The sequence below is a fragment of the Tauraco erythrolophus genome, chromosome 12 (assembly GCF_009769465.1).
Source record: "Tauraco erythrolophus isolate bTauEry1 chromosome 12, bTauEry1.pri, whole genome shotgun sequence".
Taxonomy (NCBI): Eukaryota; Metazoa; Chordata; class Aves; order Musophagiformes; family Musophagidae; genus Tauraco; species Tauraco erythrolophus.
Window position 1 is genome coordinate 2,108,783 of NC_141476.1, and position 20,646 is coordinate 2,129,428.

The window sequence follows — 20,646 nt, forward strand, 5'->3', positions numbered from 1 at the left end:
TAGAAGTTGGCAGACAGCTGTTTGACCACAGTACTCCCAGCACAGCCCAGCCTGCAAACGCAGCCTTGCCAGTCTGCACCGCCTGCGCCTTCTATGCCAGGCAAACCTCTTCTTGCTCAGTATCCACAACTTTTTTTTCCTCCACGTGAAGCTGAACAGATGCTCTTGTGATCTGTGCCATATACAAAGCTATTCCACTATGGGCTTGGTACTCCATCACTAGGACACAGAAAAACTGTGCTAAACTATCTCAATCAAACCAATAAATAGTTAGCCAATCATTTATCCACTGTTTCAGCAAAGCACATCAGCATCATGGAGTTGGGATGTCTTTAGGATGTCCTGGAGCTTCAGCACGCACAGCTACCAACTGGACTACAAACTTCTCTTGTTTAATAGGCCAGTAAAGAACCACACTGCAACAGATGTGGCAAATTAAATAAACCCAGCTTTCTGATTCACTCTCCAGGACAATACTTACCTTTCTGTCTCAAAAAAAACCCAAACAATTTTCCCTTTGGCTCCTGCATCCAATCACTACTGAATTTCAAAGCAATGCCAGATACTTTGTCACGTTTAGACAAATTACAGGACACAGCAGCTACTTAAGTTAGAATATAACACTTATTTTCAAGCTGTACTCATAAGGGGAAGGCTCCACTTCCTCCTCTGTGTGCTAATATAGCAAGCCATATAAGTAATTATTGCTGAGCCTGGTACTACCACAAAACCTGTGGGTAAAAACATTTGGAGATGAAGTGTTCGTGATGTTCTGCTGAAGTCACCACGGGCCAGCAGAGAAGGCAGTGTGCATTGCCTACCATCTCACCTGCAGAGACGAAGGAGGCTTGGGTGTCCTCAGGTAAGTGGTGCATCAACTCTTGATTAGGACTCTCTCTCACAGGGTTTTCCAGGCTTTAGCAGGTATAAAGCACATTTGTCTGTACAAAACTTCAATGCATCTGACTTTCTAGTTTTTAAAATCACCTAAATGCCATAGTGACAATTGTCTATAACATCTGCTTCTACGTAGGATGCGGTGGGCTAAAGATTCACATTTTAGAGAGTGCTCAGGATTTCTTCATCGTATAAAGGGCATCAAATTCAAATGCATACTGGCAGTTGGCAGTTTTCTAGTACAGTTCTATAAATACTTGGAATCATACTAAAGGATTCCTCATCAAGGCAGCAAAAAAGTATTTCAGATATTGTAACTATATCCTAATTCAGCAAGATTGAAAGATTTTTCCTACACAAAATGACCAATGTTTTACTTTTAAATAAAGACATTATAGGCACATCATTAGACTGTATTTTTCCCATTTTTCTCTTCCATTGTGCCAACCCTAAAGTTTCTTTTGATTTTACACTAAACCATGATCCGAAAAGGGTACCCTTTCTGAAAAGAGGCTAAGAAACATTTTTTTTTTTAGTTTTCATAGCATTTGGCTCTTAGGAAAATCAGAGAAGTTAATTAAGTAGGTGCTTACTACTGTTGCCCCACTTTCTACTTTTGGTATTTAGCGTGTGCATTTCAGCCTGTCTCGGACATCTCAAAAATGAAAAGGAGTCACTTTTCTATTGCAAGTGATTTATTTCTCTTCAAGATCACCATGCTAAGCTTTGAACTTGGCACTCAAGCACTCTCAAAAGTTCTGCCACCTGCATGAAGAATGAATCCTGCTATTTTATTTGCTAATATATGCTTATCAGAGTGAAAAAAGTCATATTTAGGCATTAGTTTAAATATTCCTTAAAGGAATCTAAGCATCTTAATAATATACTCAAACATTTCACCAGCATTAGAAACTCCATGTTCAAAGAGAAAAAGGAACCTAAACTTGGCCATGCATCCCCAGTCTTTCACCCCTCTTCTCATCATCATTCTCAGAATATGCCCTCAACCCTCTGCAAAACACCCACTCGAACTCACCAAATACACGCAGAAAGTCATATAGTTCAGGCTTGTTCACATCAAAGTTGAAAAAGCAATCTGAGCTGATATAATTGCTTTCACCAGAGTAGATTTGGGAAAGTATGCATGGAGAGCATACAGAGAGCAATAGGATTTGAGGCTATATACTTACCTGAAGCTGAACACATGATACCTAAAGGCTTATACCACAAAAACTTCTCCTTGATGAGTACAGGGGATGGTACTGAACTACCTTACTGCCTAGAAAACACGCTGCTATATGCTGCTAACATTTTGCCAAAACTAACAGGCAGAAGGATCTGGGTATTTGGTTCAGTTTGTTTTTTAATATTCTGAAGTGTTTGGGAAAACTATGTATGTGACCCTTCATCTGAAAATTCCCTTAATCTCAGTTCTAATGCCAAACTATAAACAAGCTTGCCTTGGCTAAATAAGGCTAAATAATCCAGTATGTATGCAATGTAACTCCATAGCCTCTATCAGTACTGCATAAATTATATGGTTTGCTTCATATTAAACAAAGCAGCACTGTATAGGCTTCAGATCACTGATGGCAAAGCTAAGAAGAACAAAATTTAACTCAAAACATTTCTGTTATGAAGAAGCGCATTGACTTTCATCAATGCTGAGCAGTATGAGTTCAAAAGAAATCCATTGAAAGAATTGAGGTGTGTAGACATCTTTTTTTTTTTATACATATATACTTATACATTTAAGCTTCTTTGTAGTGCCCAGGTCACTCCTACTGAAAAAGAACTTGGAGTTCAAAGGCTGAGACCCTCAGTGCTACCCCCTACCACCACTGGACAAGCCCAAGCAAACGCTCCGTGAAGGCACCGTTCAGGCAGAGCACACAGTATGGATTGGGATCAAAAGAACAAACAGCATTTGAACTACTCATCTTCTGCTTCGCCATGAGGGTATTTTAAGTCTAAGATACGGGTTCATTCCTTGCACATCTTGCCAAAAAAAGAGTGTTGCCCAGCAACTACTAAAACAATGTTCTGGAAGGAGGTGGCTGCTGGACAGATTAACCCAGTAAGCGCCCTCTTTCCCTGCGTTTCATGGAGCTGTTGCGAAGCCTTTGGATCCCTGGCAGACGGATCTGCATCCCAAATAAAGAGCTGTAAGGAATTTCCTGAGGAGGCTGTCAGACAGGCTGTTTCAGTGTAGTAGCAGTGTCTTGCATCAAGCAAACACGTTTGGCTCAGCGCTGCGTTCCAGCACGAACCGAACGCGAATAAAACCTCTGCAAAAGCGCAGGCCAAGTCGCTGATGGAGCACAGAACCAGCAGCTAAGCCCTAAGTATCAGCCCTGGGCTCTGCTTCAGCTTCACCACCATTGCTAGGTCTGACTTGAATTTGCAAAATGGCTATCCTGCTCCGTGCATTTAAGTACCAGTGATTCCTGATGAAACACCGGTGCTTTTAGCCGAGCCAGAGGGTCAGCTGCAGTTCACACTTTCCACATAAACCCATGCGTTTTAAAAGGATGTTCATTTATAGTCACTCCTCAGATGCACTGTCATACTCAAAGACAGCAATCAGAGCAGCGGTTCCAGCTTTATAAAATACTTGAAATGTCTTTTTTTGGCCAAAGCAGTGCAGATAACCAAGGAACTGTCACACACTTGCTTTTTTTGGAGACTCGTACAACTAGGATTTTTTCCAGGAATCTCATCTGCACGCTGTATATTCAGACCAGTTAAGTAAAATACTCTTTCACAAGAATTTTCATGCTAGCATTTTTAAAAAGAAACACCCTAATGAATGTACTCCTAAGTCTTAACACTTTGTGAGGCAGTTTTAGAGGACTTTTAAATTAAATAGAACTGAAAATATGAAGAGTCAGAGAAACATTATACTTCAAATATATATTGCATATATATATTGGGTGTTTTGGTTTTTTTAAAGTGGATTGAGAAAGCCAGAATAAAAAAAAAATCCACTCAAATTTCACAGACCATAATTATCATCCAACCTCAAACAGCTAGCTTCAGGTGCTATCTATTTCTGATCGAGATGGGAGAACGGAAGAAAAAAAAAAAGTCAGCCTTCACACCTTCAAGTGTTCAAACTAATATTTTAAGGGCCTAGAGGCACAACAGCATTTAACATGTGAAATAACTACTGGTAAACACTCACAGTAACTTGAAGATGCTGGACTAACACCTTTCTTTAGGGTTCTTTCCAACTCTGGCACTTCAGTTTTTTTCCCCATCTAATACACCCTCTGAATTATTTTTTTAATGTCTCATTTATACTTTAACACTACACTCAAAATCTTACCTGAACACCATCCCATCTTACTCTCAGTCTCCTCTTGCATTTCCTCCCTTTCAGGGCTCCCCCACCACCAGATCAATCTGTCAGCCTACTTTTTCCACAACTTTTGTCAACAACGCAAGCCCTCGTGTCCTCAGGATACCTCCGGACGTTTTCCTCCAAGCAGACCGAAAGGCTCTATTGCTCCCATCTCCTACTCCAGCTGTGCCACTGCAAATCATTCTGTTCACCCCAGTTCATCCAGCTCCCCTCGCCGACTTTTCCTTAGAAAAAACTTGAAGAAAATGTTTTTAAAAGGAGTGACTTCCTAGCACACGAAACCCACCTCCGTAGGAACGTGTTCCTCGGGCAGGGATCGTTTCCACAGCACAAGGGGGTTAGTGGTGCTTAGTGACAGTGTGTGCTCACAGCTAAGGAATTCTGCCAACTGCCTTCCGTAGGAAAGGCTCTCTCCGAGGAGGAGGATGGTGCACACACACCACCACTGTGTGCACAGCAGCTCTGCTGTAGTTCAAGAGTCTGAAGTAGAGAGGAAAGAAAAACCACCACCCTCCAGACCAGGGCCTTGCTGCTGCCATGAGATGCAACTGATTAAGTGTAGCCTAGGCAACAAGACTTTTTAAAACCCGAAACATCCACGGATAAGAAAAAAGCAGGATGGATTAATTCTGCCACTGGATATATATGCTTTAGTTTCACACTGAATTTTCTTAGAGTCATGTATGCATATCTAAGCAGTGACTCTTGCTTCTAGATCTCTCACCACTTTGATTAAGCATGAAAATTATATTTACAACTGTTTTACATCTGCCCACAGAAGACACATCTCCTCGGAGAAGCTTAGAACTACACTTCCTGAAAACAGTGCCCAAAGCGAGATCCTTGAGACTGGCCACAAAGTCACACGCTCGGTGTTCCTCCCAGAAGGTGACTTCAGATTTGACTGACCTGAGTCTGGACAACCTAAAGCACAGCTTGTTTGAAAGAGGATCTGCACATAGATATAAAACAGGTTATAGCATAGAGGTGTTTTTCCAGTACTGTGTAAAGCTATAATGTACGTCACTTAAGTTTGATTAATTTTGGTCCTGCTCTAATGAGATTTTCAGAAGTTTCTTCTCAGTTAGCAGTCCTATTTGGATTCAAACCAAGATCACGCTGCTTCTCGAGCCTCCAGCTGCAGTGATCCTACCAGCTCTGATGACTACTATGGACCATATGAATTCCATGAACACACACAGGCACCACGTACAAAGTTTACTGGATATTAGAACATTTCCACGTCGGTTCCCACCCCACCCCACCGCTGTACAGAAGGTGTCTTGTGCTGTACCTGTGACTGCCAACAAAGACTAAATCTCAAGTACAACAAAACTAAATACCAAGACTACTGAATTCCATTCACCAGGTGCCCATGGTTGCTTTACATCTCAGATGTAAACGTCATTTGGATAAACGCACCTTAGGGAAGACCTTCTGTTCCATTTGTGAGGGAGGTATTTTTGCAAAGTGTCATGAAAACACCAAGTAAGAATGCAGAGATGGGCTGCAGTTCCTGGCTTTGCCAGAGGCTTCCCGTGCAACACCCCAGACAAGCCTCTGGGTGCCTTTGCTCCGAAATAATAAAAAAAAAAGGGGCATTTTCCATTTGTGTTGAAGACTGTGTGATAAACTTCATTATTACTTCTTCTGAACATATTTATCGTGGAAAGCATTTTATCTTAGGCTACACTTATAAAGCATGTGTATAAATAACAGAAATGCCTGCTAAAATTTTATGACTTCTGTTGCCATTTACCATCAAGCATAAACTTCCCCATGAAAGCTTTAGTGAAGTAACTACAAGGGTTGGAAAAGGTTCACACCATTCTCTCTCCATGTATAAATTACAAGTAATATGAGAACATTTACAATGTCTAACCACAATGTTTTATGTCAGACAAATGTGTCTCTGTACTTGCAGTTCTTAAACCGTACTAGTAAGAATTGCCTTTTTCTCCTTCTTTTCTCTCTCTCTCCTCGCCTCCTTCTATGCTCAGCAGTCTCAGTCAAACCTGGCTTTATTCCTTCACATGATTTTAACACCAAGAAATGCCTAGAGTCAGGGCTCTAGTTCACGCAACACCATTGTTCTTTTTTTGGAGAGCTTAACATTGAATGCTAAAACTTCCCCAGGTTGCCTCTTCAAGTATTTGAATCATCAGCTATTTAGTTTTCCAGTAAAAAGGGACAAAACCCAACAATATTGCACAATATTCTAAAGAGTTTCATTATATGAGACATCTTCATGTCATGGTAAAAAACCAAACAGCAAACAAAACCAGCAGTACAGAAGGTATATGATTTTCAAGGGCAATCACCTGCAGTTCTGGCCAAACCTGAATAGAATTATGGCAATTCTGAGCCCCTGATAAAGGCAAAGCATATCCAAGGAAACAAGATTCATCCAACAAAGAAACAAGACAAACAGTTGCTGCTACAGCAATAAAAGGTAGAGCTACTCTTTGGATAAAAGATGCACCCAAGGGCTGAAAAAGAGAGAATTCAAGAACGTTTTTCCAAGCAAAATCCTGGTTAGTGCTTCTCTTCCTGTTTGAGATTTTTCTTCAACAAATCAGCCCTAGCCAAACTGCAAAGAAGTAGGTATTAATTTCTTATCACTAAGCATAAGTTTCCTGGCAGTATGAAAGCAAAGTCACATGTAGTTAATATCAAATGAGGTCAAACAATAATACTGGTTAGAAACTTTTGCTCTTTATCATTTTCATCTTTTCTGAGGTAGGTTTGGTACTAGGTATCTAAATGGCATGTACGATAGTACGGAGAAAAAGAAATTAAACTTTCAGGTACTTTAATTCTGGACAGATCTGAAAGCCAACCTCAGTTGGCAATCCCATCTCCACCCCCTCACAAAACATTCTTTTTAAGTCCCACAACTCACTTCACACAGACATTCACAGTATATTATTTTTTCCCCCCTCATGAATTGCCCTTCATGGAAGATGATGCCAAAATATTCTACAGAAAGATCAAAAATAGCTACACATGATTGCACAACATGAAGGACTTCTTCCAACCAGAAGGGTAATAAGCTGTCTAACAAACCTACCTCTGAACTTTTTGGGTGGGTTGTTAAGATCACCTGCTTCTGGCTGTACAACACACCGATCATCCACGAGGCTGCAAAGAAACAAGGAGTAAAGTGAGATTCTATTCCCTTGCAATTGCTTACATCCTTGTCAGCAAAAACAAAGTCATCTATTTGCAATGTTTTATCTGAGTGGCCACTTCAGCAGAAGACATTCCCCAAATGCCAACTTATGCCAACTTTTTCTAAGAAGCATGCAGCTAATTTTTACTGTTGCCCAGAGCTATGCTCCTGGATAGGCGGGACAATAAATAAGTCATTGCTCCTGTACACTGCATCATCTTTATGTCCCCTCCTTGAGGTGCAGACAGAACAGCCCATATTCTAGTTAAGTGAGAGACAGCCTTAGAACAATTATTGCCTCTTGGACAGATTTGAATGTTGCAAGTGTGTTTATATGAAGGGTAGAGAACAGGAAAATATGACAGCTATGCCAACCAGACACTTCTCCTATGACCCCTTAAGTATTGGGAAAAGGCAGAAACAGTGACTGCCACAATAAAAATTGACTCCCAAGAGAAAGGAAGGCACAAATTACACCCTCCTGCTCACCAGTCATAAACACAAGTCAAGGGTTCAAACTAACCTCCCTCCTGTTCTACCAGGAAGGGGGTGAATTGGACAAACGAACCCAAGAGATTCCAATAAGAATGCCAGGACAGAGCTGCTCCTGTAAATACACATTGGCAAAAAAAACACAGGCTCAATTCAAAGTCCAAAGAATAAAAAAAATAGTTAAGCTGCACACCTGTCACCACTGCTCTGCCCTTAGCATGCTTTGCATCAACATGGAACTGCAGTTTTACCAAACTCTATTTCCAAATGGAGAAAATGTAACAGCCACCAAATACTTTGCAGTTTCTGATTTGATCCTAAATGACTCAATTTGGCCCCCTTAAAACCAATCTGTCAAAGAGGCTTTCTACACAAAAGTAGAAAGTAAAACTCCAAGGTCTTAAAGGTTTGAGAGGTCCATTCTCATGCAGAATCAACTTGAGAAAGATTGAGACCTAGAATATGAGAGTTGTTCCTTGCAGAGGCTGGTTACATGCAGGGAGCATCTTGAGACAACAATTATGGAAAATAATGAAGTGCATAAAAATTAAGAGATCAGAGAGATTAAGTGGACTCAACAGTTCTATGCATCTAAAATTTGCATATGCAAACATTCAGAGTAAATTGCTTTTTCCCCATGGATTTTCTCCCTATTCAGTCATATTTACATATATGTGCTCCAACAAGAATGGCAGTATTAATCTTGGAGCTGACTGAAACACCTGCTTCTAGTGAACAAAGGGCCAAAAAAATATCAAGTCAAATGGGTTACTCTGATCATCCCACACAGAGAGATAATCTCAGTGCAATATATCCCTCTCATCCTGAGATTAAATTGAAAGTAAAGAGGAACTTCCCAAACTACTGAGAAAAAAATTTTACAGGGTGAAAAACACAAAAGAGGATATATTGTACACCAGTAATCATCATGATGACAGCACTGAGTTTGGGGAACAGCAAGAGTAAAGTCCTGATTAAGCAACAGTCATGTCGTAGGAATATTGAATGGGAACACTTTTCAGAGATTTAGAACATTAGAATGTATGGTGGTATCTGTTTCTCAACCTTCTTTAGCCACGTGAACAAGTCATTACACATTGTTACGACATAAGACTGTCAAAACTCCACATGGTATAGAGTACAATTACACCGAATCTTTCCTTTGCTGCTTTCATTTTCTCCAGGACAAAGACTAAATTAAATATGGGACAAAACTAATTTGATTATGAGGGCTTATTAAGATGATAATGCATTTCATGTTTCACATAGCAATTGGGATTTCTGGCTTAAATTAGGCTCAGATGATGTGTGGCCATTATATAATGCAGTTACCTTAAAACAGTACTAATCGAATCAAAGGGGATGCTTGTAACACTAAGGGGTCTTTAGAGCTGCCATGAGAACATCTCATCAAGCCTAGAAAACACGTGCTCAGGGCCTGCAATGTCTAAAAGGACTACCCATGGTGAAAAATATCTGCTCAGCAATGCCATCAAAAGCCACAGCCACTGCATCATGTTCATCATGCACTGTACGGGATTAAACATAACATAACAACTTTCTACTTGTTCTGGAATCATTTACTGCCAAACTTGCTTCAATACTAGGAAGAAAAAAAATAGCCAAATGTATAGTATCGCTCGATTCGTTTTGCCAGTTTTCAGCAGATAGTATTTGGCCAGTTACACAGCTGATCGAACGCTGCAGAGTGTACATGTCATATTTGACGAGTACCTGGGAAATTTGTCAAATACATCCGCCAAATACTATCCAACCAACCCTACTTACTACATCCCTTGCTTTTATCATACCTTCTTTCCCTTCTGGCAGCATCCCATATTTTCTTCTCTTTCCTATAATAGATCATGGTGCATCTTCAGTGTCTGCTTCCTTCTCTGCCCCCTTATTTTCCAGAATCCTAATAGCTAGAGGACTAAACCTACAAGTTAGTTTGGAGTCACTCAGATGAGATTCCAGCCCATCGTTTCCTGCCGAGAGACTTACCAGGATGCTGTCTTTGTACCCTGCTTGGGAGCTCCATTTATCAGATGCATCTGGACAGTAGGCATCAAAAAATTTGCTGTCACTGTACCCACCCTGAGGCCCCTATGGCTACTGGAAATGAGAAAGAGCATGTTGTGTGTGTGCCCACTCACCACATCATCAAGTTTCCTGGTTGCTTCTTTGCTACTCCTCATTCCGTACTGAAGAACCACAGCAATGTGTCATGCACGCTATTTCCCTCCCTCTAGTTTCTCACTGCTTTGAAAAAAAAGAGGTGGCAGATGTGCTCTTTGAGCTTCTCATCCAGCCCCCTGCGAGGTCTTCCAAACGAGCACGCATCCGCTGCCAGCTCCTGAGCTCAGAGAGATGCCTCCTCGGCAGCAGCGGAGCAGAATAAAACATACCCTGTCACTCGGCAGAGCTGTGTTTCAATCCCATGGCTTTTCTCTGCAAACTCTTCCTTCTCCTACGTGAACAGCTACTTGTTGTTTAATGAAGTGGCATATACTTCTTACTGCTCAAGAGGCACTCCCCTGCGGAGCACCTCCTCTGATGCCCCTGCAGAAGAAAGCAGAAGGGCGCTCCGTGGGGAAGCACGCCGGGGGCAGGAGCCGGCACGGCACGGCTCCCGCCGCAGCTGCGGGGTGCTGGCCACCAGCAAAGCTGGAGATTCAAAACGTGTTCTCCTTTGACTGGAGAAGGACAATTTTGTTTGTAAGAGAAACCTCAATACTGTAGGAAAAGACAGAACTAGTCATAGTGGTAAGTTGGTGGTACGTAAATGGTTTGGCTCAGGGCTTCTTTTTAATTTTTTTTTTTTTTTTTTTTAAACAACTTACATTGCCTATGCTACATCCTTTTTTCCAATCAGCAGATTGCACTGGGGCCTGTTAATTCCTGACTGGGAGCGGAAGGAGCAGGGAGGGACAGGACGGGACACACGGATGGACACGGGACAGACAACAGCATGAAAATCACTTTGTTGCACTCATTCCCTCTACCCACACCTTAACTTGACAAAGCTTCTTCCTCCCCACCAAGTACATCAAAACCACACCATGGCCATCGATACGCTCTCCATCCTCCTGGCATCTAGCTTGCCATACGAGCTTTAGGCCAATTTTAAATTTAGGGCCAAATCCGTACATAAAGCTGCCTTCCTTTACCCAGTAGTTCCTGGGAGGCAGGCTCAGGATAGCTAGCTGAGCTCTGCTTGTCCTTCTCATGGATGTTTTTAGTACAAGAGAACAGCTGTTCTTACCCCAAAGTGCTAATAAATCCATTTGTTGAGCCCTCTGCATAGAGAGAACAAATATCTCCAATATGAAGGAAGCTCGACATCTTGTCGGTCATCTCTGGCTTACCGCCCCTAGAAGAATAAAGCACAACATTACTATTTATCAGGCAGAATTTCTCAGTAGATGCTACTGGAGGTTGCAACAACAGGACCCTTCACTTTTGTTTGTTCATTTGCTTGAAAAACGGAGCAAGTTCTTGCACTAGAATTTCAGGTATCAAAGAAAACACAGCACGTCAAAACGCTTGCTTAGAAAAATCAACTAGGGGAAAGCAAGCAGCTCCTGGCATCCCATTCACTGTGGGGCTGTTTCACGGAGCGCCGTATTCGTCCCAGAAGATGCTCACAGCCATTTCAGACCGGGGTACCAACCCATTTCATCCCACCTGCGAGAGGGAAAGGGGGAAGAAAAGTGGGCTGCCTCAGTTTAAGACATAGAATTTGTGTCACCTAAATCACAACGCTTTTCTTTGCCAGATTCTTTGTCAGAATCAAAGGTAGTCTCGAGCATATATTAAAGGTTCTCTGGTGTGCTGGAGTGGTGCTGATGGGAACTGTAATGTAAAATTTTGACATACTTCAGGTCAATGTTTTTTGGTCACGTCAAAATATTGACCAATATTTCAAAATATTGACATGACCAACACCTAGGCAGCCCCCTGCTTACAGCTGCAGTCCCAAAGACAGCATTAGGTGAAGACCCACTGAATATGCCTGACAATAGGTTTTGCATGTAAAAATGTAACGATTAAGATTTTTTCACAGTCAAGTACTTTAAACCACGTATGTATCAGAAGCCAAATCCCGGTGAAATCAGGAATGCTTCAATCCTGTTTATAAAAAAGACTGCCTAAATGTAACAGCGAGGAGACAGCCACTTAGTGTCATCAACTTCCACAGGATTAAGAACTATCCTTATTTTCTGGACCAAATGATACAGGATCTACCTGTCACTTCGATAAATTTAGAAAAGTGAGTTTCTGTCTGTCACAGCAACAAAGAAAGAGACAAACGACATGAGCCCGGATAAAAAGAAGCCCAATTGAATAGACTTTCAAAGACATCTTTTCCAAGGCCAGTTACTGGGGTTTTTTTGGAGATCTTCCTAAGCCCTGCTTTTTGATCACTGAGTTCAAAACACCGAAATAGCTTTTGATGCTGGAGGGTTCAAACAGCAGCAGCAACGCAGCTCTTCCACGCTGCTCCATCGTGCAGGCTGGTGACTTGCTCTGCAAGGCAGCCCTGCCAGTGAACACCACTCAGGACCAGACTCCCAGATTTAAGGGAAAATAATTGAAAACACTTTCGCCCTCTCCGACATCGCACCCAAATCAGTTTTAAATGGTTTACCACCAGAAGAACTAAGCAGCAGGAAATTATGCTTATTATGGAGCACAGCCCTGACATTGTACAGGGGATAAATATTCCCTTGCACTGAACATTATCTTGTTTACCAAAGTGTAAGGATCAAGTTTATTAAGCAAGGCTGGAGCTCCACAAGGACAGATTCATGGAGATTTAAAAGTTGATTTGATAATGCACTGCAGATATGAAAATGCAAGCAAAAACCTAAAGCTACACTTTTCTTCTAAAAAGCTGCAAACTGCTATCTCTGTCTCCTCACTGCCTCACCCTCAAAGTAGTGGTGGTGGTGGTAATAATAACAACTTTCATTATTATTAAGTCAAAGCACATAGTAGACATTCTCATGCCTGTAAATCCATGTGTCATCTGCACAATTAAAAACAAATTCAGGAAAACCAAAAGGCCAAGTTCATATGCTAGGTGAAGAAGTCTCAGCTCCTCTGAAATCAAATTTGTGCACGTACAGAAGCAAACCATCTGGCTTCAGGTTGCTTGTTTAATGCCAAGTCCTTCAGCCACTGCATATGTTATACAGTCCGTTCCCATTCTCTCTGGATAAGTGGACAGAAAAACATCACTACCTATTTTAAGATATATGACACGAAATATCCAGAAATATGCAGAGTGACTGAATTAGCATCACTAGAAATACAGCCTTCCTCATTTCCTGACTTGGATGTCAGCTACAAACGTTGTATTAAAAACTTCTAAGCTCTCAAAATGAAGCTCGGCCCTAAATTAATACAGCCCAAAGCAAAAGGTCTCCAAACCAACAAGAAGTGTAGATACTCCCAAACCATCTCTTTTCACCAGCATTTCAGGTGTCCCAGTCAGGGTGTGAGGGGGGTTACTTTACCGGACTATGTCATTTTTCCTTTAGAAGAAGCAGATGTTCGCCACAGCTGTTCTCAAGAGAACATGAAGGTCAAAATTATTGACTTCCATTAGAGAGGAATTTTCTTGGCCAAAAAAAAAAAATAATCTCAGACCATTGACCAAAACCAGGCCAAAGGATGGACAATCAAATTTCTGCATTACTTTCTAGAACATGCCTCAATTTTTGCGTATTTTCTTTACTGAGGAAGATCCCAACATACCATGACATATACCACGATTTTGTAACCCTGATATATCACATTGAATACTGTGATTGTGTAACCCCTAAAATAAGCCCTTTTACAATTTATTGACGTTTCCATTAACAAAATCTTCAGCAACTTTACCTATAACCATTACATGGTTATGGATAACAGAAAGGTAGTTTTAAGTCTGGAAGTAGTTCAGGTACACGATATGATTGAATTTCACCGCCGGTTTGTTCACTAGATCCATTTTAGGTTTTTCTGGGCGAGCTTGCAAAGCCATCACTAGAGTCAGGTTCTGCTTCTGTGCACCTCAGGGTGCACTGCTGAACCCCAGCCTCTCCCATCTCCCAACACTGCCTGCTGGTCAACAGCTTTGCTGGAGTTAAGACTCAAAAGGGTTGAACTGCCTACAATGACCTTATTTTTTAAGGTTTCTCTTAAGCATGCTGTATTTAGCACGTCTGCCAATTCCAAGTAGGATGAGCCTCTTTGTAAACTACCCGTTTATCTGAAGGCTTACCCAGAGTCAAAACTGGTATGATGAAGACCATCTACATCTATTACATTCTTTAATAATTGCATACCAAAAGTCAGTCCACTTGACATTTATCTTTAAACGTGCTGTTTCTGAGGTTGGCCGGTGCTCAGGAACATGCTGAACTGGCAGATGGAGTGAGGGACTAAATGACCCAACAGGCCTCCTTACATACAAGATTTACAAGTCAAGAGAATAATTTCTAAACTAATTTACCTTACTTCAAAGCTGCTTTCACAGTCTCCTCACGAGGCACTCGTGACACCTAACGAAATTACTCCACTAATTGATCAATTATTTGCATTAAGCACTAAATGATCAGCTACCACAAGCTGTGTGTTTTCCATCCCTGATGAGAAGGGACAACTGGGATATGGGAGACAAAAAGTAGACCTGGAAAGTTTTCAAGAGCAAAGTTCCCAGGTACCCAGTTCAAAAACCTTTTATAAACAGCTCTCAACAGCAGCTGACCATGCTAATCCCGCTCAAGTCAGACCTCTGTGGGAATCTTCAGCTGGAGAACCCAGAAGTTGAGGCACTAAAAATCTGTCAACCTCAGCGCATCTATCCAAAGGACATAGCACAGGCCACAGGGGCTTGTGGGAACACGTTCCCTCCTGGCCATGGCAGCCAAAGCATCTCCCTTGTGTGTCCCCTTGGCTGGGGAGGGGATGCTTCCCTTCCCAAATTGTGTTGGCCAAAGCCATGAGATGACCACCAGCAGCCCCCTGGAAGCACGGGGCAGGAGGATTCTCACACACACCCTCAGTACCTGGCTCTTAGGGCTAAAAGCACAATCAGGCTGCTCAGAAAGCAACAGTGCTCAGTAGCCAAATACAACCGCTACTCTGCCGTTCACTATTTAGATAATTATTTCAACGACATTTATTTTAGATACGCCAATGCCAAGAGCCATTGATTGATACTAGAGGGGAGACAGCCCTAAGAGAACGTTTGCAGTTATTGCTACGCATAGCCCCAGTTTTAATGGCATTCTCACATCCTCGCAAGAAACCCATCATGTTCCAGCTGTAACACAGCAGCCACCTGGCCACGGAGCAGTGTTGTCCTCTTCCACTTAAACACCAGGGGGGAGAACGAGATTCCTTCTAGGTAAATTTACTTGAAAAATCAAAGATAAAGAAGTACTCCAATGAGGAAATGACAGCAGTGTGGCAATAGTAGCATATAAATCTAGTAAAATAGAGAGCCAGGTTTCTCCAAACAAGTATTACGAGGCTTAACTCACGCGGCAGCGGTGTCGACAGCAGCAACACAAGCTTTTAAAATAATGTTCTTCTCCCACTAAGCTCAAGACTCTGATTGCGACAGACTTAATTTTTAAGATGAGAAATGAAACGTTAACTAAAAGCGAACCGTACATTGAGAAGAAGACTATATCTACCCATAGACACCAAAAAATACCCAAAAGATGAACACAGCCTATGGTATTTTTTTAAGCCTTGACAGCTGGAATTCTTTTAATTATGTTGTGATGACTTTCTCGTGTATATTTTCTATATAAAACTTAGCCACCTTTAAATACGTTTTACCTACAGCTTATCTCAACAGGAAAATAAAATTAGGTCTCTGTTTAAGAAGCTACCCCTAAAAATATCAATATAGAAACCTGCTGAATTTAATGTGAACTGCAAGGTACTGCTTTACAAGTCATTTTGCCAGTCTATAGCTTTGCTCTATGAGACTGGATCAGAAAATGCATTAGCTTAGTCTAGGCAGTGGATCAAACCCAGGAAAACTTTCCGTTCACCTCAAGAGTTTTAGGACTTGCCTTTCCCCTACTACTTGCTACTGCTGTAGATACTGTACTGTATCACAAGACCACGAATTTGGTCTTCCAACCAAACAGAAAGTACCATTTTATAAAGTTCATTTTTTAATTGTTTACTTCCTTATAGTTTATTTTGTCCATATCCTCAAAACAAGCTGCATTTCATAGAGCAAAAGGCAATGAAAAGAACCGATCTTGAAATGCAAACTAAGCACTTTGGTGGGGTTTGTACAAAGCCCTTGACCACCAGCCCTACCATTCCTCTGCGAACCAAAGGTGGAGTTCTGCAGACCCTCCCTCACAACTATTTCCACTGGTTTTCTGGAAGATTGAAAGGACTCAGTCATATTTCAGGGCACAAGCAGATCCTATGCTTAGTCTGATGGCCTTGAATAAGCCAGTATAAGTTCCACTGAAATTCAACCCTGAGACACTTCAATCCATTTTCTCCCAAAAACACATTTCATAACGGTAGTTAAAGCAGAATTAACAGTGCCAACACTTAGAAATCAAGCTGACTGTTAAATATCAAATACCTTAATGAGACAGCTGCTTTTTGAAGATCTCAGAATAGGAAACGCAACTGCTTTGTAAACATTTCACGCAAATTTCTCCCATCACTCATCTAGATCTTGATGCTAAGTTAGAAAAAACAGGCTTCAGAGCAATGCTGAAAGTTTGTTTTTCTTAGAGAAGAGTCAAGGCCCCCTTTTGAAGTCCCTCCTTACAGAGACCGTTTGTAACAAGATTTCTGCAGTCTGCTATTCCCCATCTCCAGCAATTTAATCCTGAAAGGCTTTTCAAAGAATCTGAAGCTATTTTGCCGGTACTGTTTCACGTGTCTGCTTTGTGTGGGATTTTAATACTTCAACCTATGACTGCAAATCCTATTTGTAAAATAAACGAGACCAACTATGTCTTATTGCTGACGGTTTGATTTCCAGCAACTGGGATACAAATGACTTAATCTTTTTAAGATGGTTCTAATGATGTTTGTTTTGAGCAAAAAAGCTCCTTGCTGTGTGCCTTGCAGTCCCATAATGTACTCAGTTCTCCATTATCATATTTTCACTGTGGTTTAGTGCTCAATTAAATGGAGATTGGCAATTTTATATGTACCGTTACAGAAACTGGAGCAGCACTTTATCAAAGTCATTTTCACTATTTAGGTTGTTTAGGTAAGAATAGACTCTCAAACAGTGCTTAACTGCTTCAGCTTCATTCCTGTAGACAGGAAACTCCACAGTGAAAGTTTAATTCGGTTCAGTTCTTAACAGAAAACAGATCAGAGTTGAGGAGTAGAGAGACAACAAAAAAGTAACCATAAAGGATGACTTAATGGCACAAGCTACGGCCATGTATTTGAAGAATTATCCATAAATTAACAGATATCATTAATGTTACAGCAGGACTTGATCAATCAAGAATCCACAAGACCAGGTAAGTCAATGTGTTTGAATCAAATGGAATTGGGTCCTTAACATTTGTAAATTAGGTCAAGAAAGCTAATGTTTATTTTAAATGCACTCATACCCTTCCTCCCTACATTTAAGTGAAAGTCCAGTACTTAAACAACTTGGTAAATCCAAACTTTATAACAAGATTATTTGGCTGAAAAATTGGCCCTATGGGCTTGATTCAGTGTTCCTCCTAATGTTTCTCTAATGATTTCCATGGCTTTTGGGTAACATCCACCCAGCATTCTGTATCTATTTTTACAGGTGCAGCTAACTGTTTAAAAATTGAAATCAAAACCTGATGTTTCCCATTCTTATTTCAATAAGGAAAAAAAAAAAAAAAAAGAAAAAAGGAAAGTTTCCTCCCTGAGGGCTGTGAGAAAGATTCAAAAGAATCCCATTAAAACAGCCACAGCAAGGAGGAAGTGCTCTATTTAAAAGATCATCTAGTGAATAATCACTCTTCTGGGGCTGCAGGATGGAGCGCCCGTCGTTTGCAAAGCTTCTGACTTAGCAAATCTAAAAGGAACCTTTTGCACACACCAGGGAAAGACAAAGACACAGGATTTCGGGTGGCAGAGCACGGGCAGCTGGGACGGGCATCACGCACGGAGCGGGGCATCTCAGGGAAGGGCGCTCACTCCTCAGCTGAGCACCAAGCCAAGGGCAGAATGGAATCCTGCAGTTTCTCAACCACCACAGCTGTTGGTGGCACACGGCAAATGCCAACAGCACGGGGCACCCACGGCCACGCCGTCCCCACCGGGCTCCTCGCCCGCGCGGCGGGGGCAGCTCAGGGATCAGCGTTAGGTTTCGCGAGGGCTCGTTTTATGCACACGTCGTCACGTTTTAGAGATTACACATAAAAAAAAATATCAGCACAGTACGTTTATCTACCACATGATCTTGTTTTCTATTTCTCTGCAACCTTTCATGTCCAGGAGCCCGCTATCTGCCAACAAATTGTCATTCGATGAACCGTTAGATTAAAGAGGAGAAACACACTTTCTCAGAGAAAGTATTTTTCCTCCTAACACGCGTAACAGAGCAGATTTTTCTACAGTTTGTGCCTGCACAGGCAAGATGGAGGGTGGGGAAGAGGAGAAGGAGGAAGCAGCACATGTTCTCAAGGACACGCAGCAGGTCAGGCTCAGAGCCCAGATTTGAATCCAGGTCTCCTGAATTCCCACCCACCGGTCCACACCACCCTGCTCCCAGGAGGAAAATCAGTCTCACTGCACATCTAATCAGGCATACGTTTCCCTCTTTTCTTGAAGGAAGTTGGAGGAGGCGTGTAAATTCATACAGCAAAGCGATGGCCAAGTTCATTACATTCTATTCATACTATTTGCCACTCCACAGATAAATAAACTTTTAATTTTTTTTTTTTTTACCGTATCAATGACAAAGTTACTCAGAAGTGACTATTTCATAGGTGCAACAAAAGTCAGTTTCAGAAAAAGTGAGAAACAGATAAAGTAACTAATTTCATTAGCTTAAACCTCAATAAAACCTCAACACAGGAAAGCAAACATATGTGATGTCCGTTTCTCCTCAGAAAGAGTGCCTGCATAATTTTTTTTATTTGACCAGTGCAACCAGACAAGCTAGTTACAGAAAATTCAGGTGGAAAGGAACACACTCATAAGAGCACGCTAGGCAGAAGTTACACTTTGACAGTGATGTCTTATACAGCAGCCCTCAGACTGATGTAAGAAACACGACTGCTGAATCCTATTGACAGGCATCTGTAGACAGCTGGAAAAAGAAAATCTATTAGAGATACACTGTCAGGTGAAAAAAAAAATCATTTTTTGTTTCAAACCAAGTACGACCTGACAGCGCCTTTTTAATCCCATTAAAAGTAAGAAGCACTTACTGAGGTTGATACTTACTGAAGTTCGTACTTACTGGCTCTAACCCTGATGGGAGAAGGCAGCTTAGACGTCAGCCTCTGGATGAGGCCCACAGAAGCACACAATGTTTTCCAGCATATTTCTATTAGAAGGAGAGAGTTGGAACACGCCAAAAGAACCAGGGCAACCAATGTCATGGGGAAAGAGAGCAAGCTTGGTTTATAACACCAACTGGAGTTTGGCCAAGGAAGAAAAATGACCAGGGAAGAAGAGGGTACAGAACAGTCCCAATTTCATTTTGCATGGTCATATCTCTGCTGAGGCTTCACCACAGAACAGACTGTCTCCTACATCCCCGTTCCTCACAGCAAGCCTCCAAGCTTCCTTCCTCACAAGATCCACATTTTTTAGCAAATGCAATACTCTGTACATTTACCGAAGTACTTTCCTTCTGTCTGTCCATCTCACTAGCCTTCACCTGCCTGCATCTGCACTTCAACTTCTGCCTCTGACTCTACTTGCCCAACGCTTTCACCCTTCTCATGTCCTACACCTTCCATTTCTCCCCTCAGCAATACAGCACCTTGGTGGAGGTTCTCTGGCCTCCATGGCGGTACTCGTGTCGTTTTCCAGGACTGGGCTTTGCTGGATGTCTTCTAGTAGCCTTGGGTCCCCACCAGCAATGAAGTTAATGCGTTTCTTCCACTAGCAAGTCTCTCCTATTGAAGGCTTGCAAGTCTTCTCTCGTCTTCCAGATGCAGCAACCCTTACAAGGGTCAGCTCACTGCTCTTCCCTCCTAGACACCTCGGCAGGCACCCAGGTCTGCAGACTAAAATCCAAGTGCCTGTGACAAGCAGTTGAAGAGGAGGAGCCACTACCAGCACATGATTAGCACGTGTGGAGAACCACTGGTGGCCTGGGAACCTACTTTGAGCCCTGCTGATCTAAAAAAACCCAGTGGGCTGGGCTCCTTTACAGACGAAGGCTCCCCAGTTGACTTGTACGTGTTGGTCCCTCAACAGTAATTTTCTAGAATGCAAGCACGAGTCATTCTTCTGAAGCAAAGGTTCAGAACGCTGTACCACCTTATCTCATAAAGAGCATTAGGAAGTCAATCTACTTAACCCTTACGGACAGTGGAGTGGCCAAGGACTGCAGCATTATTTTAATGATCAAACACATTTTTAATTGACTGTTTAGATCAAGCCAACTCGGGTATCTGCCTTTGTGTCCATGCACCTCTTCTCAGAGCAAGTAGTGGTGGGATGCAGACAGGACATACCTGGACTACAATCAAAACTTTTTTTCTTAGTAACTTCTTGGTAGATT

General features: G+C 41.8%; 1 protein-coding gene across 8 annotated transcripts in view; it reads right to left on the reverse strand.

Moving 5' to 3' along the window:
* The window catches only part of ITPR1 (inositol 1,4,5-trisphosphate receptor type 1), a 169,729-nt gene extending 149,804 nt beyond the window's left edge, over positions 1-19,925 (reverse strand). For 6 of the 8 annotated variants that reach the window (XM_009984139.2, XM_086618914.1, XM_009984138.2 and 3 more), the window contains exons 1-2: positions 11,191-11,282; positions 7,332-7,402 (exon numbers count right to left, since the gene is read on the reverse strand). In XM_009984139.2, coding sequence (XP_009982441.2) covers positions 7,332-7,402; positions 11,191-11,282 — 163 coding nt within the window. Of the gene's footprint in view, positions 1-7,331; positions 7,403-9,736; positions 9,779-11,190; positions 11,299-19,899 lie in introns of those variants that run through there. The other 2 variants (XM_086618909.1, XM_086618910.1) reach the window with 2 other exon arrangements.
* Positions 19,926-20,646: the final 721 nt, after the last annotated feature.